Genomic DNA, 27858 nt, shown 5'->3' with positions numbered 1-27858 from the left:
TACTGAGGTCATCATACTGTGCGAGGGGAATACTGAGGTCATCATACTGTACGAGGGGAATACTGAGGTCATCATACTGTGTGAGGGGAAATACTGAGGTCATCATACTGTGTGAGGGGAAATACTGAGGTCATCATACTGTGTGAGGAAGAATACTGAGGTCATCATATTGTGTGAGGAGGAATACTGAGGTCATCATACTGTGTGAGGAGGAATACTGAGGTCATCATACTGTGTGAGGAGGAATACTGAGGTCATCATATTGTGTGAGGGAAATACTGAGGTTATCATACTGTGTGAGAAGGAATACTGAGGTCACCATACTGTGTGAGGGGGAATACTGAGGTCATCATATTGTGTGAGGGAAATACTGAGGTTATCATACTGTGTGAGGGGGATTACTGAGGTCATCATATTGTGTGAGGGAAATACTGAGGTTATCATACTGTGTGAGAAGGAATACTGAGGTCACCATACTGTGTGAGAAGGAATACTGAGGTCACCATACTGTGTGAGGGGGAATACTGAGGTCATCATACTGTGTGAGGGGGATTACTGAGGTCATCATACTGTGTGAGGGGGAATACTGAGGTCATCATATTGTGTGAGGGGAATACGGACATCATACTGTGTGAGGGGAATACTGAGGTCATAATACTGTGTAAGAATACTGAGGTGATCATACTGTGTGAGGGGGCACTATGAGGGAATCATTCTGTGCTGCTATGTCACTGGGAGTTTCACACCATGTGGGGACACATGGAAACATGGTGCCGCGGGGACCCCAACATGTCACCCGAGTACCCTAGAAAAACTCCAGTAACAAGCATTATTTTTATGTACACATACAGGAGTAGGCAGTCATAGGGATGTGTCTTAGATACCCAAAAACTGAAGCAGCAAATTGTGTGTGCGGCAAATACGTATGTGCGTTTCCTATTTTTCAGAATTGGGGCGCTATGGTTTAGGCCATTGGTTGAATATGGGTTCGCTAACCTTTTACAAATATCACAGACAATGTGTGCTGCACGTGTCTAATATGTGCAGTGTGTGCGCGCGGTGTGGGCAATATGGAAGTATTGCAATATATTTTATTTATTTATGTTTTTAACAGAACGAGAAGTAATTTTGAATAACACCATTCACTTTAGAATGGAAAAGTGATGAAATTGTGGGTAAAAAAAAATAAATAAATAATAATTAAAAAAAACTATATTCCACCATTTGTTTCATTTATGAAGATTGGCAAGTCATTTTTTTACCACTCAACAGACCAGTACGATAAAGGCGACACCAAACATGTAGTTTAACTTTATTATATTGGGTATTAAAAAAAACAAAAAAACAGAAATTGTGAAAATAGTAGTAATTTTTGTGGCCATTTTTTGGGAGGTGGAAAAACGTAGTGACTGAAAAGCAGAAATTCATTAATTCATTTTAAACATTTATACATTTGAATTTTATGGATAAAAATGCCAAATATGACTTTTTTGATTATTATTGGGAAAAGTGGTGCGAATTTAAACTTTTATATATTTTATTATAATTTTTTTCTGTTTTTTTCATAAACATTTTTAACTTGAATCTGTCTGTCGATTCTTGGTGCACAACCCACGGACAGCATGAATCGGAGCCTGGATGCAAAATTACAGCCAGGTGTATTTTTGCTCTGGAGTTTCAGAGAAAATATAGATTAAGGATCCGACCGGGAACCATAGTCGGAAACAATACTAGCCCAGCTTTCCCCCTACAGCTCTAGGCGAAAGTATTCTCCGGTGTGCGAAGATCTGTCAATCACCTAGAGCAGCGCTGGGAATAGCCGGCCAGGGACAGTTCCAGCTTAGTCTCGTCTCTGCCTATGGTGGGATAAATTACGGTCCCAATGACTTCTATGAGCACCGTACTATGGCGCTGTCCAGTTCTCCAGGCATGGTCGATCAGCTAATCGCATGACAGGTCGCTTGTGATGGACGGCATACAAATAAATCATTGCAGAAATGAACTGGTTGGATTTATTGTCATTCACCTGGCATTACAAGAGAGCATATAAGAGCAGAAGCATCACACAGAACATGGTGCCAGCCAGCAGGTCCGGTGCCAACCGCCGCCGACCACCCAGCTCACAGATTCCAATATTAAAGTTAAACTTTTTTTTTTTCCCTAAAGTTTTATAAAGGTAAGGAGTGTAAAAAACAGGCATGTACACAGCTGGGACAGAGGGGAGAGTCCTTCACAGCTCCATAGTGCGGCTCTTCTCCTGGTTCATGAATACATGGTCAGTTGCAGCCACTATAAAAAAAATAAAAATCAGAAGTGTGAAGCCGCTGTCATACTGCACAGGATCACAAATGAATGAGATTAAAAGCGTTTTTCCAGGTTTAAAAAATGCAGTCATACACTAAGTCGTGTGCAAAATTATGGCTCAGAATCATTCGCTTCACTGGAAATTAGCTGCAATACCAGACACAGCCACAGATAGTGGTGGCGCTGTTCTCTTTCTTGACAAGCCATTTAAGAGTCGCTAGTATATTACGATATATGGTCTTAATCTGAAGATTACAGTTCACCTTTCTTGAAATCATTCTTTCAATTGTTTTCTATTTACTTATCTGCTCGCAACCGAAGTGATCGGACATTGAGCCAGCAGCATAGCGTGGGGAGGAGGTTAGGGTCCAGACATTAAATCAAATGATCGGCCTTCACAGGCACTGCTTGCTCTTAGAACAGCACAATGAATGCCTATCTGCCCAATGCTGGCTATGCAAAGCGCAGCAGGCGAGATTAGTTTGTCAGCAGCTGCTGCGCTTTGCATAGGCGGCCAGCGAGAGGACAGAAGATGAGCAGCTAATGAATGTATGTATTGAATCAAGTGCAGTGCCCATAATTCAATATGGTCTTCAATCATTATTAAGTGCTGCTCGTAGGCATAGGGCTACGGACCTGAGGGAGGGACAGGGCTACGGACCTGAGGGAGGGACAGGGCTACGGACCTGAGGGAGGGACAGGGCTACGGACCTGAGGGAGGGACAGGGCTACGATTTGAGGTAGGGATAGGGCTTGAGGTAGGGATAGGACCTGAGGTAGGGACAGGGCTACGACCTGAGGGAGGGATAGGGCTACGATTTGAGGTAGGGATAGGGCTTGAGGTAGGGATAGGACCTGAGGTAGGGACAGGGCTACGACCTGAGGGAGGGATAGGGATAGGACCGGAGGGAGGGATAGGGCTACAATTTGAGGTAGGGATAGGGCTTGAGGTAGGGATAGGGATAGGACCGGAGGTAGGGATAGGGCTTGAGGTAGGGATTGGGACAGTGCTTGAGGCAGGCTCGATAGGCCTAGGACTTGAGGTAGGGATAGGGCTAGGACTTGAGATAGGGAAAGGACGTATGTCTCATTTCAGCAAAAAGCAGAAAATATGAGAGTATCAAATTGGAAACTAAGTCCACGCATAATTTCCTTAAACACAATCCATGCGATAAATAATAAGATGTTCAATACTGGACTCATGGAAGGGACTCCGGAGCACTAACAATCCAGGAATAAGAAGGCAGAATAGTTACCTTGCCCTGGCAATCCAAGCTACTCCATTACCTACAGCAACATTTTATCAGCACATGAGTAAAAATGCAGTGTATTAGGACTGTCAGTGTTATACTAAGAGGCAGCCTATTAGACCCTGCTTTCAGTTAAATGACCAGCATTGGAGCATTCTGGCACATGGACTGGGGTGTCAGCCATACCTCTGCGACCTCTACCAAATCATGAGAACGAGTTCTCTTCGACATCTTTCACCTGGTTGATACTGTAAGACAGCCCCATGCAAGTGAATGGGTCAGTGCAGGTCAATGTGGTGGATTGGAGGGCAAAGTAAAAAAAATAAATAAATAAATAAATTGTGGAGTCCCAGAAATTACCTTGAAAGTGCTGAAGACCTTTCATTATGAGGTTTATCAAGGGGCCCACCAATCTGTGAGCAATGGCGAATCATAGCCTTACTTTCTGTTACAGGAGAAACCACCCCTTTAAAGGGTTATTAGCAGAATTGGAGGTTAATCTACGTCATAGGACAGGGGATAATGTACCGGTGGCTGGGACTCTCAGTAATCAGCGACTAGTTGGAGTAGATGTGCGCATGCTCAATATTCACGCCATTGTCTATAGGACTGCCAGAGAAAGCAGAGTAGAGCGCTCTGCCATTACCAGCGTCCTGCAGACGATGAGTTTGAGCATGCGCATCTTTGTTCCATTCACTCTGATGACTGAGCCCCGTCCTTGGGATTGCTGGGGGCCCAGCAGTCGGAATCGGTAATGGAGTGGGGGGGGGGGGGGGAGTAATATTAAATTCAGGGAATACCCCTTATATCATTACATTCCATAAGGTCACCTTCAGCCGAAGAACACTGGTGAACTCTGAACGTGTGCAGATTGCAGAAACACCCATATCCGCAGCCTCCGAAGTCATCAAAACATTACAAGCACTCACCTCCTGAATGGTTATCCTGATCTTCCCATCTCCATCTTTATCCAAAGCTTTAAAAGCCCCTGGAAAACAAGAAAGTGCGGTATGAATACAGGCGGCCATCGCCCTCCTCCAGCAAAGGGGACACTGATGGATTCCCACCACTTGTGTTTTGGAGTTTCATTTTCATGACATTTTATTTCTCTTTCTTTACCTTACTGATTAAATATATTTATACTAAATGGTGGCCCGATTCTAAGGCATCAGGTATTTTAGAATATGCATGCCCACGTAGTATATTGCCCAGCCACGTAGTATACAGCACAGAGCCACGCAGTATATTGCCCAGCCACGTAGTATGTAGTATATTGCCCAGCCACGTAGTATGTAGTATATTGCCCAGCCACGTAGTATATTGCCCAGCCACGTAGTATATTGCCCAGCCACGTAGTATATTGCCCAGCCACGTAGTATATTGCCCAGCCCACGTAGTATATAGCACAGCCCACGTAGTATATAGCACAGCCCACGTAGTATATAGCACAGCCCACGTAGTATATAGCACAGCCCACGTAGTATATAGCACAGCCCACGTAGTATATAGCACAGCCCACGTAGTATATTGCCCAGCCACGTAGTATATTGCCCAGCCACGTAGTATTTTGCCCAGCCACGTAGTATATTGCCCAGCCACGTAGTATATTGCCCAGCCACGTAGTATATTGCCCAGCCACGTAGTATATTGCCCAGCCACGTAGTATATTGCCCAGCCACGTAGTATATAGCACAGCCCATGTAGTATATAGCACAGCCCACGTAGTATATTGCCCAGCCTATGTACGCAGTATATAGCAGCCATGTAGTATATAACATTGCCCACGCAGTATATAGCAGCCACGTAATATATAGCACAGCCCACGCAGTACCGTATTTATCTGACCATAAGACGCACTTTTTTTCCTCCAAATTTGGGAGGAAAGTGTGGGTGCGTCTTATGGTAGGGATGTAGCATGTGGGGAGGGGGGCAGCAGCCAGTGGGATCGCAATGATATCCCACTCCAGGAGGCAGAAAAATGTCCCCACTGCCGGGAATCAGCTGCTGGGGAAACCATGTGGACCCGATGATTAAGTGCAGTGAATATTCATTAGCTACTCCCCGCCCACCTATCAGCTGAGTGGTGAGCAGCAAATGAATACTGCACTTAAGCAGGGACACACATGGATTCCTCAGTGCTGATTCCTGCAGCAGCTGGGGAGATCTGTGTGTCCGGGGGAGGAGGAGGCAGCAGCAGCAGGGTCCGGGGGAGAGGAGATCGCTGCGTACCTTCCTGGGCTGGAGCCGAGTGCTGTGCAGGAGGACCTGTGATGATGTCAGAAGTGGGCGGGCTGGGGCATCACATGGCAGCACAGAGCCCTCCCTCTTCTTGACATCATCACAGGTCCTTCAGACTCCAACACTAGAATCTGCTGGCTTCCATTACCTGTGCTGTGGAAAGGCAATAAGAGGGATAGCTCTGTGTGTGCAGTCATGGGATGCTTTTACCTCACCACAGGCTGGCTGACTGCCACAATTAAGAGATTAGTCTTTCCAAAACACAATAAAGCACTCTGCCACTCCTTTAGTGAACTATAACTCCCAGCATGTCATAGGATCTGCAGGACATGCTGGGAGTTATAGTTCTCCCATGGGATTTTAAAGCAGCACTCCAGTGTTATTTTGCAGTGCTGGAGTGGTGCTTTCAATATAAGCCCTGTGCCCCCATTCTTATACTCACCCTCCAGCATCTTCATATAGTACTTTACAGACACCACACTGGTCCCGCAGCTTCCAACATAATAACATACTATTATATATAATAACACCATATATAATAGTATGTTATTAAATATTTTACCACTTTTTTTGCTTCAAATATTTTTTTCCCTATTTTCCACCTCTAAAACCTGGGTGCGCCTTATAGTCCGGTGCGTCTTATAGTCCGAAAAATACGGTATATAACACTGCCTATGTAGTATATAGCAGCCACGCGGTATCTAACAGCCCACGTAGTATACAGCAGTGTGGGCACCATATCCCTGTTAAAAAAAATTAAAATAAAAAAGTTATATACTCACTCCCGGGAACCACCGAAGCTCCGCCGAGCCGCTCGCGCCGGCCGCCATCTTCCGTTCCCAGGATGCATTGCGAAATTACCCAGATGACTTAGCGGTCTTGCGAGACCGCTAAGTCTTCTGGGTAATTTCACAATGCATCGCCGGGAACGGAAGATGGCGGCCGGCGCGAGCAGCTCGGCAGACTACAGAGGGTGAGTATAGCAGGTTTTTTGTTTTTTAATTATTTTTATCATTACATTTTTTTTTTACTATTGATGCCACATAGCCAGCATCAATAGTAAAAAATTGGGGACACACAGGGTTAATAGCAGCGGTTACGGAGTGCGTTACCCGCGGCATAACGCGGTCCGTTACCGCCGGCATTAACCTTGTGTGAGCGGTGACCGGAGGGGTGTATGCGGGCGCCGGGCACTGACTGCGGGAGTAAGGAGCGGCCATTTTCTTCCGGACTATGTGCGTCGCTGATTGGTCGTGGCTGTTTTGCCGCGACCAATCAGCGACTTGGATTTCCGTGACAGAGGCCGCGACCAATGAATATCCGTGACAGACAGACAGAAGGACAGAAGTGACCCTTAGACAATTATATAGTAGATTTTCATAAATTGGTCTTATACAGACAGGCGATATCAAATAAGGGGTGAGAGTAAAATTTATACTTTAACATTATAAAACAGACACCATGCTGTAAAGGAGCGCTCCAAGCCCCTATCCAGAAATTGCCGAGGACTGGCCGCTGGCGTCACCCATTGTATGCACCAAACACTGGGCGGCACAGTTGTCCCAATTATGTGAACGCCCCTTTAACTCGTTAGCGCGGTATTACTTACGGAACATGGCGTCGAGCCGCACCAGACAGCCAATGTAATTGTCGAAGTCCATGTCGCCTTTCTCATCGGAATAACGGCGGCTGATCATCTGGTACAACTGGCCGTTCAGCTGGAATCCTAAGGGAAGGGATGGACGATTTAATATCTGTAATGATGGAGGGTCTCCATGATGATCGCTGCCATGTGGGCCCGTTCATGCTGCCCCCGGCTCGCTCCACATACCTGCCTGATGAAGGAGCTAGACTGACTCCGAAACGCGTAGCATCAAGGTTTTTATGCTATTACCCCAGTGGGATATCACTTCATGTCATGTAGCAGCGCTGAGCACAACCACCATTGTCCTCCCTTCCTTGGATCTCTATCTGGACATCCACGGAGTCCAGCAGCCATTTGGGCTGACCCCATTAATCCTCAGTGTTGAGCCTGACATCGCACAACAGGCTCAGGTGAGAACCTCCAACAGTGAGGTTTTTTCGCCATTATGATCTGAGCAAGGTGCGCTTCCCTTTCTCCTTTTTCTTTCAACTACAAAAAATGTGAGAGGGTAGGAGATGTAGTAACTGCCACCCACCTGCTGCTTGGAACGCCCCCGGGAGCTCATTGCCATTAATCGTTCCCGATCGGTCAGCGTCATATCTCTTGTAGATCGCCTGGAAAAGTAGAAGTGGAAAAGAGTTATAGTAGACACCACAGCTGCTGCAGAACCTCATAAGAGACACCTCAACTGCTGGAGAACTTCATAATACACACCCCTTAGCCACTGCGGAACCTCATAATACACAGCCCTCAGCCACTGCAGAACCTCATAATACACCTCAGTTGCTGCAGAACCTCATAAGCACCTCAGCCCCTGCAGAACCTTATTAGAGACACCTCAGCCGCTGCAGAACCGCATTGTAGACACCTCAGCCGCTGCAGAACCTCATAAGAGACACCTCAACTGCTGCAGAACTTCAAAATAGACAGCCCTCAGCCGCTGCAGAACCTCATAAGACACCTCAGATGCTGTAGAATCTCATAAGACACCTCGGCCGCTGCAGAACCTCGATAGAGACACCTCGGCCGCTGCAGAACCTCAATAGAGACACCTCAGCTTATTCAGAACCTAATTAGACACTTCAGCCACTGCAGAACCGCATTATAGACACCTCAGCCGCTGCAGAACCTCAATAGAGACACCTCGGCCGCTGCAGAACCTCGATAGAGACACCTCAGCTTATTCAGAACCTCATTAGACACCTCAGTCACTGCAGAACCGCATTATAGACACCTCAGCCGCTGCAGAACCTCATTAGACACCTCAGCTGCTACAGAACTGCATTATAGACACCTCAGCCGCTGCAGAACCACATTATAGACACCTCAGCTGCTACAGAACCTCATAATACACAGCCCTCAGTTGCTGCAGAACCTCATAATACACATCCCTCAGCCACTGCAGAACCTCATAATACAATAAATGAGTTCAATGTGCACAGGAACCTTTCCCTGCTGATCATGTAGGTGCTGACCCTTCCCATCAGTCCTCACACTGCGCTCGTTACTGCCCCCTATAATCACTGGATGGGGCAGAGTACCAGCCCGCTGTGCTGTCGTCCTACATTTTGCAGTTTCCTTTACCTGCCATTTCTTGATGTTGTTCCACAAGTACTTGAATTCCTCAAACCCCAGTTTTCCGGTGCTGTCGCTCTGTACAGAGGGGTTAAGGAGCAAAAATCTCACCCATCGCCACTGCCTAAGTATGCGATACAGTACGAGGACAATCGGGTAAGGAAAGTCATTATAAGGACGTCCAGACTACTGTCACCAGGATTTTGCATCAGGTTTTGCAGCTCAGCTCCCTTGAAGAAATTGGAGCTTGTCTGCACTACCGGACACAACCTGAGAACAGGTGTGGCGCCGTTTGTGGAAGAAAGCACCGTATAAATCCCAGAGAGTGAGAACGCAGCTCCGTTGAATTTGTATATTATGTGGTATCAACAGCGCTGCAGCCAATCACTGATCTCTACCAATGTGGATGGCACAAGGAGCTGAGCTCAGAGATCGTTCCTCCCCCCCAAAAAAAACAAGCCCTCACATGGTGAGGTCGGCAAAAAATTCAAGTTATGGCTCTTGTAAAAAGTAAGTAGATAAAAAACTAAAATAAAAAAATAAAAAAAGACTGATGTGTGTGGGAGAGAAGGATCGGCCATGTTGAATCTAAGAGCCTCAGGAGAGATGGCCGTCACTGAAGCCAGAACACGGGACGCTACGCAAGGATACATCCATCACGGCCACCATACTGCGACATGAATCGATGCTGAAGCCGTCTGTCTTCAAGTCCTGATCTGTAAGAACAGAGGATCACAGCGTCACCATTGTCCCGGCCACGTCTGTACGCAAATATAAGAGCCGACATTTACATGAGGACAAACAGGATTTACATGAGGCTCAGCCTGGGGCCACCCGAAATATGAGAGGGGCATGAGATTACTGTATGTAAGGGGGTCTCACCCACTGATCCCGAGAATGACGGGCGCACAATGCTGACAAGACTTCCCTGTAGAGTGGTCCTGTTCCCTGGCATGGCCGGGCAACCATCGTGCAGGAAAGGACTAGAAAGGAGCACAATGGCGTCTTGATTTTCAGAATCAGTGGAGCCTGGGAGGTTGGACCTTCACACAGAGTGATGACATCTTAGCATGACAGATGGTGGTCCTACTGCTAGAATCCACAACCATCTCAAGAACAGAAAGTATGCTGGACATGGGTCACAGAGGTAGGACCACCATTCATCTCCTGATCAGAAGCTTTGACTGATGATGGTCACACGGCAGGATCCATTGTTCATCTCGAGAAGAGAAATGAAGACAATTGGTGGCCCTACTGCTGGTCTGGAGAACAGAAAGTATGCTGGATGTGGGTCCCAGCGGTAGGACCACCATCCATCTCCAGATCAGAAGGTTTGACTGATGATGGTCACACAGCAGGATCCATTGTTCATCTCGAGAAGAGAAATGAAGACAATTGGGGGCCCTACTGCTGGTCTGGAGAACAGAAAGTATGCTGGATGTGGGTCCCTGCAGTAGGACCACCATTCATCTCCAGAAGAGAAGCTTTGACTAATGGTGGTCACACAACAGGATCCCTTGTTCATTTTGAGAAGAGAAAGGATGACAATTGGTGGTCCTATGTCTCTTTTCTCATGTTCAGGCATTGCAGGACCTTAGGTATCCATGGTTACGACCACTGATATAGTGACAGATAGTTGCTAGTGGTCGTAACTATAGATACCCAAGTCCTGCACATGAGGAAAAAGACAGCGAGTCAAAAATTATACTACATTTCTAATTGGAGGCATTTGCTAGTATTAATATTACACCAACTACATATTGGGATGGGATCTTGGAGATGGGAAGACCCCTTTAACTCTACTCCCTGCAAACGTTTGTTGTTATATGCTATGGACCAGGAGGTTGATGTTGACCAGGGGTGGCAGTCATGAGACACCTTGACTGTTGTGGAGGCCGAACCAATAAGCGGAAATTAATTCTGCTCAATATTAATATTAACATATTAATTATAATTATTTATGAGTTTCAATTGTATCACTTAATATTGAGCAGAATTAAGTATGCACATAGTGTACGTACGTGGAGCCTATGAGCCTCCCCCACATAGCCTCCGTGTACGTACACAGTGTGAGCTCCCCACATCGCCTCCACGTACGCAGTGAGCCCCCCACGCAGTCTACATGTACATACGTACAGTGTGAGCCCCCACGTACGTAGACAGTGAGCCCCCCTACGTAGCCTCCACGTACGTACAGTGTGAGCCCCCCCACATAGCCTCCACATACGTACAGTGTGAGCCCCCCCACATAGCCTCCACGTACGTAGCGTGAGCCCCCCACGTAGCCTCCATGTACGTACAGTGTGAACCCACTTAGCTTCTGCGCACGTGTAGTGTGAGCCCCCCCACATAGCCTCCACGTACGTACAGTGTGAGCCCCCCCACATAGCCTCCGTGTACGTACAGTGTGAGCCCCCCACTTACATACACAGTGAGCCCCCCCACATAGCCTCCACGTACATACACAGTGTGAGCCCCCCCACATAGCCTCCACGTACGTACAGTGTGAGCCCCCCCACATAGCCTTCACGTACGTACAGTGTGAGCCCCCCACATAGCCTCCACGTACGTACAGTATGAGCCCCCCACATAGCCTCCACGTACGTAGCGTGAGCCCCCCACGTAGCCTCCATGTACGTACAGTGTGAACCCACTTAGCTTCTGCCTACGTGTAGTGTGAGCCCCCCCACATAGCCTCCACGTACGTACAGTGTGAGCCCCCCCACATAGCCTCCGTGTACGTACAGTGTGAGCCCCCCACTTACATACACAGTGAGCCCCCCCACATAGCCTCCACGTACATACACAGTGTGAGCCCCCCACATAGCCTCCACGTACGTACACAGTGTGAGCCCCCCCCACATACATACAGTGAGCCCCCCACATAGCCTCCACGTACGTGCACAGTGTGAGCTCAAACATACATAGTGTGAGCCCCCACATACATACAGTGTGAGCCCCCCACATACGTAGTGTGAGCCCCCCACATACGTAGTGTGAGCCCCCCCACATAGCCTTCACGTACGTACAGTGTGAGCCCCCCACATAGCCTCCACGTACGTACAGTATGAGCCCCCCATATACATACACTGTGAGCCCCCCCCACATAGCCTCCACGTACGTACAGTGTGAGCCCCCCATATACATACACTGTGAGCCCCCCCCCACATAGCCTCCACGTACGTACAGTGTGAGCCCCCCATATACATACAGTGTGAGTCCCCCCACATAGCCTCCACGTACGTACAGTATGAGCCCCCCACATAGCCTCCACGTACGTGCACAGTGTGAGCTCAAACATACATAGTGTGAGCCCCCACATACATACAGTGTGAGCTCCCAACATACAGTGTGAGCCCCCCACATAGCCTCCACGTACGTAGTGTGAGCCCCCCACATACGTAGTGTGAGCCCCCCACATAGCCTTCACGTACGTACAGTGTGAGCCCCCCACATACATACAGTGAGCCCCCCCCCACATAGCCTCCACGTACGTACAGTGTGAACCCCCCCACATAGCCTCCATGTACGTACACAGTGTGAGCCGCCCCCACATACATACAGTGAGCCCCCCCCACATAGCCTCCACGTACGTACAGTATGAGCCCCCCACATAGCCTCCACGTACGTGCACAGTGTGAGCTCAAACATACATAGTGTGAGCCCCCACATACATACAGTGTGAGCTCCCCACATACAGTGTGAGCCCCCCACATAGCCTTCACGTACGTAGTGTGAGCCCCCCACATACATACAGTGTGAGCCCCCCATATACATACACTGTGAGCCCCCCCCCCACATAGCCTCCACGTACGTACAGTGAGCCCCCCATATACATACAGTGTGAGCCCCCCCACATAGCCTCCACGTACGTACACAGTGTGAGTCCCCCCACATAGCCTCCACGTACGTACAGTATGAGCCCCCCATATAGCCTCCACATGCGTACAGTGTGAGCCCCCCCCCACATAGCCTTCACGTACGTACAGTGAGCCCCCCACATACATACACAGTGCGAGCACCCCCACATAGCCTCCACGTACGTACACAGTGTGAGCCCCCCTACATACATACACAGTGTGAGCCCCCCACATACGCCGATTGGTGGAAGATGGTGCCGGCGGTCCTAACCTCCACTAATGTATTCAACACCATCTGCACATAGCGGTGCCAGAAAGCAGTGGCGGATGGACGGCGGGCGGGCGTGGTGCTGTCCGTGGGCCACTGGTTCAGCCCTTTGATTATCTCAGTCCGCGGGCCAGAGTGGAACAGCCAGGGAGCCGGATGTGGCCCGCAGGCCGGAGCTTTCCCAGGTCTGATATAGGCTGATCACTAATAGTGACCCCCTAATTGTCACCATTGACTCCTTCCAATACTCACGTCGTGAAATCACTTTGTTGAGAATTCCCATCAATTCGGTGGCGCTGACCTCCATGTCCTGGAGAAACAGGAGCGGACATTAAACATTGTGGAGCACCGAGCATCCTCCCTATAACAACACACACAATGTCAACTCTGGAAGACGTGCCAATGTGTGCCCGTGACTGAGGATAAAGCAGCGGGCACCACCCTATAATACAGGGATCAACCTACTGCACACTAGGTGACATAGTACTAAACAGGAGAACAAAGAAGGACGCAAAAACAGGGGTCAACTAAAAGTAAGATATCGGACCATCACAAAAAGCCAAAAGACAGGATAAAACCAATTAGAAAGCCCACGGCTCTGAAGAACTGACCAAACAACCTGCAACAGAGCTGCGGTCTACCCTAACCCACCAGTCAATGAGATGAATGCAATGATAGATACGGAAAAGTGCTGCCTTAATCAATAACAATAATCCACGATAGTGGAGCAAAATAATAAATATATAATACTAAATAACACGTTTGCCCCTGAAGAAGCCTTTTAGTGTGGCGATACGCATGGGATCTTGCCTTTTGATAGGCACGAGTCCCTTAGTCCCTCTAAGGGCCATATATGGCCTCACAATCATTTCTTACTGGGTTTTTCCACTCATTTTTTTATTTTATTTTTTTTAATATTTGTTTTCTTCCATGTGTGCGCATTATGCTGGAGGATACTGTCTATTACTTATAATTATATATGGCTCGGATCGGTTTGCTCCGCTATAGTGGATTACTGTTACAACTTATTGATTGGGGCAGCAATTTTCTGTATAGATCATTGCATACATTTAATTTACTGTATGGCTGGTGAGGGTAGACCACAACCCTGACTCGCGCCCGTGACTTACATCTCCGGCAAGCTGGCTGAAGAGCCGACGGAACTGCCGATCCTCCTCGCTCTCATTTGCCTGAACGACTGAAATGTGGGTCCGCGGGGGCTGCAGAAAGAGAAGAATTAGGCAGTCATGGACCTGTCCTAGTCCACCTAACCGGCTGCGTAGAAGAACATGATCTTTCTAGCTTTCTGTTATCAGGTTCTTCCATTAAGAAGTCCCTGTTCCACAACACACATGGTGGGGTCTCTGAAGGGGTTTTCCATGGAAGCAAGATCGGTGATAACTTGCTGGCTGCTGGGGGTCCCCATCGTTTAAAACGGAGCAATGCTCTCACATGCACACCACCATTGTCCAAAGACCATGAACCTAAACATTAAGTGCATAGGTGACCATCGTTGTATTGAAATGATGTTTCAGTTCCAGAACCAGATATCATGGTAGATGGTAGATACAGTGGTGGGACCCCCAGGGTATCATCCTACAGCCGGAGCTTAGCTGTCAATCACAGCCCACCTCCGGTCACTGATCATTGGGGCGATCATTAGTATGTAATCATTCATTAAAGGGCCACTAAACACCCACTGGACCCACAATATTCGTTGCGTGTTGGCAGAGCTATGCCAGGTCCCAAACATCTATGACTGCTAGTTATGAGGGGGCCTTGTACAACCCCTGGCAAAAATTATGGAATCACCGGCCTTGGAGGATGTTCATTCAGTTGTTTAATTTTGTAGAAAAAAAAGCATATCACAGACATGGCACAAAACGAAAGTCATTTCAAATGGCAACTTTCTGGCTTTAAGAAACACTAAAAGAAATCAAAAAATGTGGTAGTCAGTAATGGTTATTTTTTTAATCAAGCATAGAGGAAAAATTATGGAATCACCCTGTAAATTTCAATTCCCAAAACTAACACCTGTATCAAATTAGATCTGCTCGTTAGTCTGCATCTAAAAAGGAGTGATCACACCTTGGAGAGCTGTTGCACCAAGTGGACTGACATGAATCATGGCTCCAACACAAGAGATGTCAATTGAAACAAAGGAGAGGATTATCAAACTCTTAAAAGAGGGTAAATCATCACGCAATGTTGCAAAAGGTGTTTGTTCACAGTCAGCTGTATCTAAAATCTGGACCAAATACAAACAACATGGGAAGGTTGTTAAAGGCAAACATACTGGTAGACCAAGGAAGACATCAAAGCGTCAAGACCGGAAACTTCAAGCAATATGTCTCCAAAACAAGAAATGCACAACAAAACAAATGAGGAAAGAATGGGTGGAAACTGGAGTCAACGTCTGTGACCGAACTGTAAGAAACCGCCTAAAGGAAATGGGATTTACGTACAGGAAAGCTAAACGAAAGCCATCATTAACACCCAACAGAAAAAAACAAGGTTACAATAGGCTAAGGAAAAGCAATCGTGGACTGTGGATGACTGGATGAAAGTCATATTCAGTGATGAATCGTGAATCTGCATTGGGCAAGGTGATAATGCTGGAACTTGTTTGGTGCCATTCCAATGAGATTTATAAAGATGACTGCCTGAAGAGAACATGCAGATTTCCACAGTCATTGATGATATGGGGCTGCATGTCAGGTAAAGGCACTGGGGAAATGGCTGTCATTACATCTTCAATAAATGCACAAGTTTATGTTGATATTTTGGACACTTTTCTTATCCCATGAATTGAAAGGATGTTTGGGGATGATGAAATCATTTTTCAAGATGATAATGCATCCTGCCATAGAGCAAAAACTGTGAGAACATTCCTCAAAAAATAGACACATAGGGTCAATGTCATGGCCTGAAAACAGGGTGGATAAAAATCAATGTTTTTTTTAAAAAATAAAAAAAAAATCGGATTTTTTTGATTTAAATCGGATTTTTTTCAATAAACTGCTTTTTGAGGAAAATATTTTACCATCCAAAGGTTCTTCCATCATGAGATAAAGCTGAGTTGTTTAACTCAGTAGAATAAAGGCTGTATATGTGTAACATTCACAATGCCATGCTCTTCCAGAGGTTTCTGTAGGATGCTGACTATCCAACAAGTTTGGGCATGTCAACTGAATGGAAAAAGAAACTAAACCAAAAGTGAAACCAAGCTAGAAGTGTGGAATTAAAGGGGCAGTATGAACAAAATGTGGAGGCTATTAATAGTTTATACAATTAAGACATGCTGCTTTTAAACACCTACCTATTGCCATATAGTAAAACAAAAACACCGGATTACGTACCGGTAATGCTCTTTTATAGAGCCACGACAGCACCCACTGAGAGAGGGGATCCGCCCCTAGGAACAGGAAACCCTACGGAGAGATAAAAGGGGCGGTCCCCCTCGCTCCCACAGTTTGGGTTACAGAGATCGCGAGGAACCGCCCACCAGTATTAGTAGGCAATTCTATATCATCATTTTATCTTATACTACTAATATTTACAAGAACCATTCACCCTTATTTGTGCTCATATGTAAACTAATATATATATATATATATAAGGGAGGGAAGTGAAGGGGTGCTGTCGTGGCTCTATAAAAGAGCATTACCGGTACGTAATCCGGTGTTTTCTCTTCGCCACGACAGCACCCACTGAGAGACTTTCAGAGACAGTTATTTGGGGGGGATTATCGTGTTAAGAACCGATCTACCGAAACACAGGTCAGTGGAGGCAGATAAATCTAGTCTATAGTGACTATAGAAAGTAGTAGGAGACGACCAGGTTGCGGCCTTACATATGAGTTCTATTGGAACTTCTGCCCGCTCTGCCCAGGATGATGCTATCGCCCGGGTGGAATGTGCCTTTACAGTCTCAGGTGGATCTTCCCCTCTAGACGAATAGGCCAGGTATATCGCCTCCCGAATCCATCGGGATAATGTGTTTTTCGTAACGCCAGCTCCTTTCCTCTGACCCTGGAAGGAAACAAAGAGAGCCCTGCTCTTCCTCCAGGCGCTAGTCCTATCTAGATAGGTTATTACAGCCCTTCTCACATCTAAGGTATGGTATTTTTTTTTCTTCCTGATTTGTAGGATTATTATAGAAGGCAGGAAGGAGAATTTCTTGAGATCTATGGAATTTGGTACTCATTTTAGGTAAGTAGGAAGGGTCTGTCTTTAGGACAATCCTATCTGGTAATATTGACATAAATGGAGGATCTACTGATAGCGCCTGTATGTCGCTGACCCTTCTTGCCGATACTAAGGCAACAAGGAGAGCTGTTTTGAGGGAGACATGTTTAATGTGAGCAGAATGTAGAGGCTCAAACGGGTGATTTGTTAAGGCTTCAAGGACCAGATTAACATCCCAAGGAGGTGAGTTGGGAATATGGACTGGTTCTGCTCTCTGGCAGGCTGAGATGAATCTGGATATCCATCTATCTCCTGCAACGTTGTGACTATACAAAGCCCCTAGCGCTGAAACTTGCACTTTCAAGGTGTTAACTGAAAGGCCTAAATCACGTCCTCTTTGGAGAAATTCAAGAATAATAGGGACTGGAATTTCTTTTGACAGGGCTGAGGGATAGAGGCTTAAAAATTTTCTCCATACTTTCACATAGATCGATGTAGTGGATCTTTTTCTACTCAGCAATAGGGTATCAATTACTTTATCAGAGAAGCCCCTTAGTTTTAACAGCTGCCTCTCAAATTCCAGGCTGTCAACCGTAGACCCTTCACATGAGGGTGGTTGAAGGGCCCCTGGAAAAGCAGATCTTGATTCTCTGGGAGAATCCATGGATCCGAGATGGACATGGCTCTGAGCAGGGAAAACCATGGTCTCTTTGGCCAGAATGGAGCGATCAAGATTACATTCGCTCTGTCCTCTCTTATCTTCCTGATGACTGTTGGAAGAAGGATCATCGGGGGAAAGGCATATGCTTTCTGAAATGTCCATGGAATCTGGAGGGCGTCGAGAACATCGGGGTTGTCTGTTCGGAACATTGAGGCGAATGTTTTTATTTGCCTGTTGTCTCTTGTGGCAAAGAGATCTATGTCGGGTATACCCCATTTCATAGTTATCATAGAGAATATTCGACGATTTAACACCCACTCCCCCTGATGGAGGGTATGACGACTGAGAAAGTCTGCTTTGGCGTTGTCTATCCCCCGGATATGTAGCGCTGATAAGGACAGAAGATGATCTTCGGCTATAGTCAAGATGTTTTCGGCTATAGACATGAGAGTGCCTGATCTCGTTCCGCCTTGATGGTTGATGTAAGCCACCGATGTCATGTTGTCTGAGAGTACCCTGGTATGTGTTCCGTGTAACTGTGGGAGGAATTCACATAGGGCATGATAGATGGCTTTTAGTTCTTTTTTATTAGAGGAGTCGTCTAACTCCGTAACCGACCACAGCCCCTGGACAACCTGGTCCCCCAAGTGTGCTCCCCAACCCTGAGGGCTGGCATCCGTAAAAATTATATTTGAGGGTTTGACCTCCCAGGGAACCCCACTAACTAGATGATCTGGCTGTAGCCACCAGGTTAGGGATTGGATTACGTCATTAGAAAGGGAAATTTTACCGTGTAATCGCCCCTGTAATTTTATCTCCTCATGTAAAATTGTATACTGTAAACACCTCGAGTGGAACTGCGCCCACGGAACTGCTGGGATACATGACGTGAAGGAGCCAAGCAAGGACATACCTTCCCGGAGGGAAATTATAGGTTTACCTAGTATGGACTGAACCTTATCCCTAATAGTTATTTGTTTAGATTCTGGGAGGAAACATTTTTGACTTAGAGAATCTAATATAATTCCCAAAAATACCTGCCGGGTTGTCGGGATCAGTCTAGATTTTTCCCAATTTATTATCCATCCCAAGTTCTGTAAGGATGAGATCATATGACATAGTCTTTGCTGACATTGTGAGGGGGATTTTCCCACTACTAGCAGGTCGTCTAAGTACGGAATTATGAGTGTGTCTTTTAATCTTAGATAAGACATAACCTCTGACATTAGTTTAGTAAATACCCTAGGAGCAATTGATAGTCCAAAGGGCATTGCTGTATACTGAAAGTGCCGTATACATCCATTTAATATAACCGCTACGCGGAGAAATTGTTGATGCTCTTTACAGATTGGTAGATGGTAATACGCATCTTTCAAGTCCAAAACCGCCATAAAGCAATGGGGAAACAGGAGTTTTACAGTGGATCGAATGGATTCCATTTTAAAAGTTTGATTTTCTAGGAAGGTGTTCAGTTTTTTAAGATTTATGATGGTTCTGAATGATCCATCAGGTTTTGTGATTAGAAACAGCGGGGAATAGAATCCTTTCCCTTCCTGAAGAAATGGAACCTCCACCAAAACTCCTTTGGATAGCAGATTCATTACTTCTTGCTGTAATGCCTCCTGTTGAGCCTGTGACTTTAAAGAAGTCAATAGAAATGAGTCCGAAGGGACTCGGGCAAATTTTAATTTTAAGCCAGAGGTGACGAGATTATTAGCCCAATTGTTCGAAGTTATTTTCCTCCATTGGTCTGAAAAAGAGGATAATCTACCTCCCACAGGTAGATCTGCTCTAACGGGGCTTGTCTTCAGATTTAAAAGGGCGCTTCCCAAAGAATGCACCTCTTTGTTTGGCGTCTCTAGGGGTCCAGCGATCTTGGTTTTTAAAATCTTTTCTTTTATTAAATATGGGCTTCCGGAACGCTTTCCTATAAAATGGAAGGTAGTTGTTATTAGGGAAGCCCTTCTTTCTCTCCCCCGCTTTAGTTAGAATCTCGTCCAGTTTGGTACCAAACAGGTACTCACCCTGACATGGGAGGCCACATAACTTAGACTTTGTCTGTGGATCGCCTTTCCAGCCCTTAAGCCATAGGGCTCTGCGTGCCGCGTTTGTGAGACCTGCTGATTTGGCTGCCAAACGTATAGAATCGGCCGATGAATCCGCCAAAAAAGCTGTAGCCCCTCTAATTAAGGGTATAGAGGACAGCAGTTTGTCTCTGGAAAGACCACTTTTAAGACCTTCCTCTAGGTCACTCAGCCAGACCAACATGGACCTAGCGGTGCATGTAGCAGAGATAGATGGTCTGAAGGCTCCCGTACACGACTCCCAGGCTCTTTTTAGTAGTGAGTCGGCTTTACGGTCTAACGGGTCCTGTAATGAGCCTGAATCCTCCACAGGTAGCAAAGATTTTTTAGATGTAGATGCTACCGCAGCGTCTACTTTTGGCGCTTTTGACCATGTCGAGAACTCTTCATCATTGAAGGGATACCGTCTCTTGGAGGATGGAGGTAACCCCCTTTGGCCCTGGCTTTCCCATTCTTTTTTAACTAAAGATTTTATTGCTGCTATCACCGGAAAAGAAGGCCTTTTCTTTTCCGATAAGCCAGCGAACATAATGTCCTGCTGTGTTCTGGGAATTTTAGAATCTTCGATACCCATTGTATTACACACGGACCTGACCAGGTTGTCAATACTATCCGTGGGAAAGCATGTATCCTGTTCCTCGTCCGAGGAAACATATTCGCAGGAGATGTCAGAGTCCGCTTTCTCCCTATCCGAAGAAGGGTCAGATATAGGGGATTCATATCCTTTTTTACTTCTAGTATGTGGCTCTTTCTCAGAATCTCGCAAGGTTTGTAACTCTTGCCTTATCATGAGCCTGATGTCCTCAGATTTAACTGAGGCCTCCTCCCGCAAGGTAGAAGCAATACATGATTTGCATAACCTCTTTTTATAACTATCCGGGAGAGGCTGGAGGCATAATGCACACTGTTTGTGCTTCGTCTTTTCTGTTTTCTTTCCCGATTGACGAGGAGGTTTAGGTGGAGAATCGGATTTCTTCCTGGAGGATCCGCTCTGTTTGGAGCGACTGCTGCTGCCCCGTGTACGCAGGGTGGCCGTGGTGTCTTCTATGGAGAGCATCGCAGGGGTCTGTGACGCATCCATTGTGGACACCGGGCGCTTGTGCCGGTGTCCTTTTTACATGGGGGCCGCCATCTTCTTCCGGTTGAACCCGGAAGTGCTAACCACTTCCGGGTCGCGGCCATACTGTATGCACTCGCGCTGTCACCGGCATCAGCGCGGGTGCCGTCCACCTCCTCCTCCGCCCGGAGTTTCAATTCAGGACTCCCGGGTAAACTGTGGAGCTGCACGCCGCCTGAGCGCTCGCCAAAGCGCAGCGCTTACCTCTCCTCGGCGCTAGGTCCCGCAGACTGCCCGGATGGATTCCCATGAGCCAGGAACCCCTGCAGTTGTGGCCTCATGGCGTCTGCCAGCCGAGGGGGGAAACTGACGAGAGGACCCCCGACGCTGCATCCAGCTCTGGAGCCCTTGCCGTCCTCACAGGTAAACTGCGCAAGCGGCATCCAGGCTAGGCATCCTCTTCTCCGTGGATTCCCGTAGGAACAGGAAACCAAACTGTGGGAGCGAGGGGGACCGCCCCTTTTATCTCTCCGTAGGGTTTCCTGTTCCTAGGGGCGGATCCCCTCTCTCAGTGGGTGCTGTCGTGGCGAAGAGAAAAAGATTTTTACTTACTTTGGGGTCCCCCCCTCACCCTGGCGTTAGATCGTTGCCCCTAGTTTCGTCCGTGTAACTATGGGCGCACATGCGCACTGCTCTCACTTCTCATTTTAATCGTGATTTATATTAAAAAAAACCTTTTGATTTAAATCAGTGATTTAAATCATGATTAAAATCATGATTTAAATCGATCCGATTTAAATAGAAAAAAATCTTTTGATTTAAATCGTGATTTAAATCATGATTTAAATCGGCGTGATTTAAATCAATCCACCCTGCCTGAAAATAGTCCAGATCTCAATCCAATTGAAAATCTTTGGTGGAAGTTGAAGAAAATGGTCCATGACAAGGCTCCAACCTGCAAAGCTGGTCTGGCAACAGCAATCAGAGAAAGTTGGAGCCAGATTGATGAAGAGTCCTGTGTGACTCATTAAGTCCATGCCGCAGAGACTGCAAGCTGTTATAAAAGCTAGAGGTGGTGCAACAAAATACTAGTGATGGGTTGGAGGTTTTTTTTGTTTGTTTTACATGATTCCATAATTTTTGCCAGGGGTTGTATAAGAGACCACCTTGGTATGAAGCTGGGAATGTAGATGATTACTCACCGGTGGTGTTGGGTCGTAGTTTGCAGCTGCGTCACTGTAAAAAAAAAAAACACAGAACCCCATTACTAGATCTATGTGAATGTAGAGTGATAGGACAGGAGAAGAACCCATCTCGTACTAATCCCTTCCACCAGCTGGACTTCATGGAGTACAAAGATGTCAGTGATGGGGTATTCAGTAGACCCCCGTCTGCCATGGTAACGCATCTGAACCTCATGCTCACACTGTGGGGGAGCGGATGAGTTGTAGAATGCGACCATCGGCAATGGGACCATTTAATGCTGCCGTCAGGGATTCAGAGCGGCATCTAAACGATTAAAGAGCAGTGATCGGAGCTGCGTACCGTCCTGGGATCCATCCTTAGGTCCGAGAAGACAGTGAAATTTACACCACGGTCAATCACAATGAAGGTTCACCTGAGAACGTTGAGAATCCCTCCGAAGAGTCCCCCGCCTCCTCCAGCACCAAAGTAACTTCCACCGCCACCTCTTCCGCCACCGCCTCCCATGTACTGATTGATCAGGAACATTGCTGCAGTCTAGCTAAAAGAGAAAAACAAAAACTCTGAAGTCTGCATAAGAGCTGTGTACCCAAAACGGTTTGAGAAATGTATTAAGCATGATCACCCAAAGTTTAATTTTTATTGATCTTAAGTGTCCTCCTAACAGGACCTATCCAGAGGACTTGTTTAGGTTGCAGTACCCCTTAAAAATGGGGTTTACAAAACATTACATTAAAGAACCATTCTTGGAGAGGACCGGTCACCAGGTGAAATATTAACAGTTTTAGCCCTTATTGTTTTCTGCTGCTCCCATGAGCATACAGTTTTTATTTTATTTTTTTTTAATCTGCCATACGATTCTAGAGATATGAGCCTTTTATGTTGCTCACAGGCTCCTCAGGGGCGTGGCTATAGGCTTCTCTGGATAATTACCCTGTGAGCCACGCCACCTTCGTAAAGACCATAAAAATCAGTGTTAAATCAAAGGCTCATATCTCTGCCACCGTATGTCGGAGTTAAAAATTAAAAGAAACAGCATAAATAGGAGAATAACGGGAATAAAATAGGGCAAGAAGTGGCGACTTCTGACCTGCTGACCGGTCCTCTTTAAAGGGAGCCTGTCACCAGAATTTCCCCACAATGTACGGCCAGCACCTTTCAGGCAGACATACAGTATACTAGAGTGCTGCAACACAGGGCTGAAAGATGCTGGCAACCCTCAATGATCTTAAAGGGACCGTCTGCATTGAATGACTGTTCAAACCAAGCACAGGTGCTCGGTGCACCTTCCACCTACTTGTCTTCCATCTTTCTCTGCTTTCCTCAAGCTTAATAAATCCAAAGCTGTCAAAGCAGAGCCGAGTGTACATGTGTATGGTAGGGACGGGGCTCTTACTTGCAGAGATATCTAACAGAACCAATCAAAAGCAGCCGTGTGTAAATCTGATAAATTTTCATCATCAAGCTGATTGTTGGTGACCCCGATCCGTGAATTTACGGAGACAATATGCGCCGGATCTTTCTGCCATCGCCGTGTTGACACGGACCCCTCCCTCCCCATCACGTCTGCGCCCCAGTAAATACAGTACGCTCGCTGGAGGAACCGGTCCGACAGGTCTGTGATTCAGAGAAGTAAAATCTGCCCGGCGGCCATGTGCAGTCTGCCGCTGATCCCGGGGCAGTGCAGGCGCCGCTGATCCCCACCCGGCAGATACACAGAAGCTATACTATGACACACACAGCACCGGTCCGGCTGGTTTGTAAGGAATGTGCAGATGTAACCACACCCTGATGAATGACAGACCCCCACCCCCTTGTCACAAAGCAGCCCCACTCTCCCCCGGGGGATAGCACTCCCACACATTGTAATGTACAGAAGAACTGGAAGCTGCACCTAATAAAACATGAATGACCAGTGCGGAGAGTAGGGGTGGTAGTACTCTGCGGCTGATGGCCAGGATCTCACTAGTCCACAGTGATTTCTAGGAACGGGGGAAGTGACAGCTGCAATCTGCACAGGATGCTGGCACTCAGCGGGGCGCGGTGACTGCAGGCCGGGGCGAGGGCAGAGGAGAGCATGCTGCAGTTATAACAGCCAGCGGAGATAAGGGGCGGCCGGGGGCTGCGGTGACGCTTATCTGCAAGTGTAGACAGAGCACACAGTGCGACATTAATCTAATGCATACAGCAGCTCAGAGCAGGGGCCGCTCCATGACTATGGTGGGGGTCTGTCCCCCCTCAACAGCAGGTCAGAGCGGGGGCCGCCCCATGCCCATCTCAGGACTATGGTGGGGTCTGTCCCCCCTCAACAGCGGCTCAGAGTGGGGGCCGCCCCATGCCCATCACATGACTATGGTGGGGTCTGTCCCCCCTCAACAGCAGCTCAGAGCAGGGGCCGCCCCATGCCCATCACATGATTATGGTGGAGGTCAGTACCCCCTCAACAGCGGCTCAGAGCGGGGGCCGCCCCATGCCCATCTCATGACTATGGTAGAGTCAGTCCCCCCTCAACAGCAGCTCAGAGCGGGGGCCGCCCCATGCCCATCTCATGACTATGGTGGAGTCAGTCCACCCTCAACAGCAGCTCAGAGCGGGGGCCGCCCCATGCCCATCTCATGACTATGGTGGAGTCAGTCCACCCTCAACAGCGGCTCAGAGCGGGGGCCGCCCCATGCCCATCTCATGACTATGGTGGAGTCAGTCCACCCTCAACAGCGGCTCAGAGCGGGGGCCGCCCCATGCCCATCTCATGACTATGGTGGAGTCAGTCCACCCTCAACAGCGGCTCAGAGCGGGGGCCGCCCCATGCCCATCTCATGACTATGGTGGAGTCAGTCCACCCTCAACAGCGGCTCAGAGCGGGGGCCGCCCCATGCCCATCTCATGACTATGGTGGAGTCAGTCCACCCTCAACAGCGGCTCAGAGCGGGGGCCGCCCCATGCCCATCTCATGACTATCGTGGGGGTCAGTGCCCCCTCAACTGGTATAAGTCTTATGTGCATCAAAAGGGGTAAAAATCCAAAACATCTCCACAAAGTGGATGAGAAGCATCTGGGGGGGGGGATTATATAAGAATGAGCCCCCATACTGGTTGGAAGCTAACTGATGTCAGTGTGCACAGTGCGGTGGCTCGCAGGGGTCCTGGGTGCTAATCCCACCGAGGCTGACATCTACGTGGAGTTTGTATGTTCTCCCCGTGTTTGGTGGGTTTCCTCTGAGTTCTCCGGTTTCCTCCCACCCTCCACAGACATACTGATAGGGAACCTAGACTGTGAGCCCCGATGGGGACAGTGATGATGATGATGCCTGTAAACCGCTGCGGAATATATGATGCTATATAGGTGAGTAATATAAATAAATGGTGGCGCATTCACTTGTATGATGTTACCTTAAAAACCAGGTGTAGAAATATGATAGTGGAATGCACCAGAGGCAAAAGAGAAGGGGCCACATGCCCCAGCAGGGGAACACAGCGCCTGCTACACTGTAACGACACTCCTCCATGATCAGGAATTGCTGCGGGATAGATGCTGAGTATTTATGCAGGGTCTGACCCGTAACGGCCTGCTGTGACAGCGTAGTGGAGGGGATTTCTGGTATCCCCGTGTCCACTGTGTGTATGTGGCCTCCGGCTCACCCGCGGACACTGACACACGGCGTGTCCATCCAGCCTGCCCACTCCTCCTGTGGAGAAAGCGAGGCTGCTTCCTGATCGTGGGCACCCAGCCTAATAAGTGTTACACACACATCAGTGGCAGCGCACAAGGCATGGGCGACATAACGGGGAGACAACGACCAGTCACTGTATTCCTATATAACGGGGGTCCGGCACACCGCGCTGCACATACACTATACACACGAATCATTCATCACAGGAGCCATGGACCAGAAGCGGCGATTACAGGGGGAAGGTCAATGATCGGCTGCAGCGCTGCAGACAATATCAGGCACTGAGAGCAGCGGTGGAGACTCAGCAATGGACCTGGGGAGGGCTAGTAATGGATTGAATGCTTTGGAAAATATATAAGGGCGGGATGGGGGGTTCAGAGACTGGAAAACCCCTGTAAATTATGTGAGTATATATATAATGTGAGTATATATATATATATATATGCCTGTGCTCGTTATATGGAGGCGTATACAGCGCTGTATACAGGTATGCCCCGTGTCCCTCCACTCTCTATCCGCACTGTCCCGGCCCCGGTGCTCTCACCTCCCGTCCGCGGTTCCGGGCTCCTCTCTCCTCCTCGGTTCCGGACAGGGCGCGGCTGCAGGATTCACTGACGCTTCTGACAGTGGCGGACACGCCCATAAGTATGGCCACGCCCACAAACCCCTCCCGCTCACTGTGGCTACAGCTCCGCCGCCGCCATCTTTGTGGAGACCAATGTTCTGTACTAGGCAGACATAATAGTCTTCCACAACATGGCCGCGGACTGCAGACACTGAGACACTTGTGTGTGATGTTTGCTCTGGGCGTAGCTGCAGTGATACTGCGGGGAGAGAGATGAGAGATGAGCGCTGCCGGCTTCACACCCTCAGTTTCCGCCATCTCACCTTTAACCCTTCACAACACAGCTCCATCGCTTTGTTTGTTCCTCCCCTTCTTCCCAGCTTCATCACTTTGTTATTTTTCTGTGCACATAGACATGTGTGTTCTTGATATTTTAAAAACTTTTTTTTTTTTTTACTTTTCACTGCTTGTTACTTCCCTTAGGGGACTTTAACCCCTTAATGACCCCAGCTTTTTTCAGTTTTGCGTTTTCGTTTTTCGCTCCTCTTCTTACCAGAGCCATAACTTTTTTATTTTTCCGTCAATATGGCCGTGTGAGGGCTTATTTTTTGCGGGACAAGTTGTACTTTTGAATGACATCAATGGTTTTACCATGTACTGTACTAGAAAACGGAAAAAAAATTCCAAGTGCAGTGACATTGCCAAAAAAAAAATGCAATCCCACACTTGTTTTTTGTTTGGCTTTTTTTTTATGGGATCACTAAATGCTAAAACTGACCTGCCATTATGATTCTCCAGGTCATTACGAGTTCATAAACACCAAACATGTCTAGGTTACTTTTTATCTAAATGGTAAAAAAAAATTCAAAACTTTGCTAAAAATTGCGCAATTTTCCAATACCCGTAGCGTCTCCATTTTTCGTGATCTGAGTCGGGTGAGAACTTATTTTTTTCATGCTGAGCGGATGTTTTTAAAAGGAATCTGTTATCTCAAAATTGGCCTATAAGCTAAGCCCACCGGCATCAGGGGCTTATCTACAGCAGTCTGGAATGCTGTAGATAAGCCCCCGATGTAACCTGAAAGATGAGAAAAAGAAGTTATATTATACACCCAGGGTCCGGGTCCGGCGCCTCCCATTTTCATACGATGACGTCCTCTTCCTTGCTTCTGTCACGGCTCCGGCGCAGGCGTACTTTGTTTTCCCTGTTGAGGGCAGAGTAAAGTACTGTAGTGCGCAGGTGCTGGGCCTCTCTGACCTTTCCCGACGCCTGCGCACTGCAGCACTTTACT

The 27858-nt window shown here is 47.6% G+C and overlaps 1 protein-coding gene across 2 annotated transcripts; it reads right to left on the bottom strand.

Moving 5' to 3' along the window:
* Positions 1-1998: 1998 nt before the first annotated feature.
* CAPNS1 (calpain small subunit 1) lies at positions 1999-26865 on the bottom strand. 2 transcript variants are annotated; one of them, XM_077285900.1, is made up of 11 exons: positions 26547-26865; positions 22748-22873; positions 22332-22365; positions 14271-14360; positions 13393-13450; positions 9664-9728; positions 9022-9090; positions 7973-8051; positions 7402-7518; positions 4484-4542; positions 1999-2289 (listed from the first exon to the last, which is right to left on the bottom strand). In XM_077285900.1, exons 2-11 carry the CDS (start codon positions 22858-22860, stop codon positions 2263-2265), a joined length of 711 nt encoding a protein of 236 aa, XP_077142015.1. In that variant the 5' UTR covers positions 22861-22873; positions 26547-26865; the 3' UTR covers positions 1999-2262. The 2 variants fall into 2 exon arrangements, with proteins under 2 accessions (XP_077142015.1, XP_077142014.1); XM_077285899.1 differs by having other exon boundaries at positions 22748-22869; positions 26547-26660.
* Between the last annotated feature and the right edge of the window lie 993 nt (positions 26866-27858).

The sequence above is a fragment of the Ranitomeya variabilis genome, chromosome 2 (genome assembly GCF_051348905.1).
Source record: "Ranitomeya variabilis isolate aRanVar5 chromosome 2, aRanVar5.hap1, whole genome shotgun sequence".
NCBI lineage: Eukaryota > Metazoa > Chordata > Amphibia > Anura > Dendrobatidae > Ranitomeya > Ranitomeya variabilis.
The sequence above is the reverse complement of the archived record's forward strand: the minus strand, read 5'-3'. Positions and strand labels throughout refer to the sequence as shown.

Bases quoted from the DNA above. Each gene is read 5' to 3' on its own strand.
- CAPNS1 (XM_077285899.1), bottom strand. From the start codon at position 26,645: ATGGGCGTGTCCGCCACTGTCAGAAGCGTCAGTGAATCCTGCAGCCGC. The intron at 13,451-14,270 runs GTAAGTCACGGG...CTGTTTCTCCAG, and splicing joins TCAGCCAGCTTGCCGGAGAT to GACATGGAGGTCAGCGCCAC. The intron at 9,091-9,663 runs GTATCCTTGCGT...CCCTCTGTACAG, and splicing joins GTATGGTGGCCGTGATGGAT to AGCGACAGCACCGGAAAACT.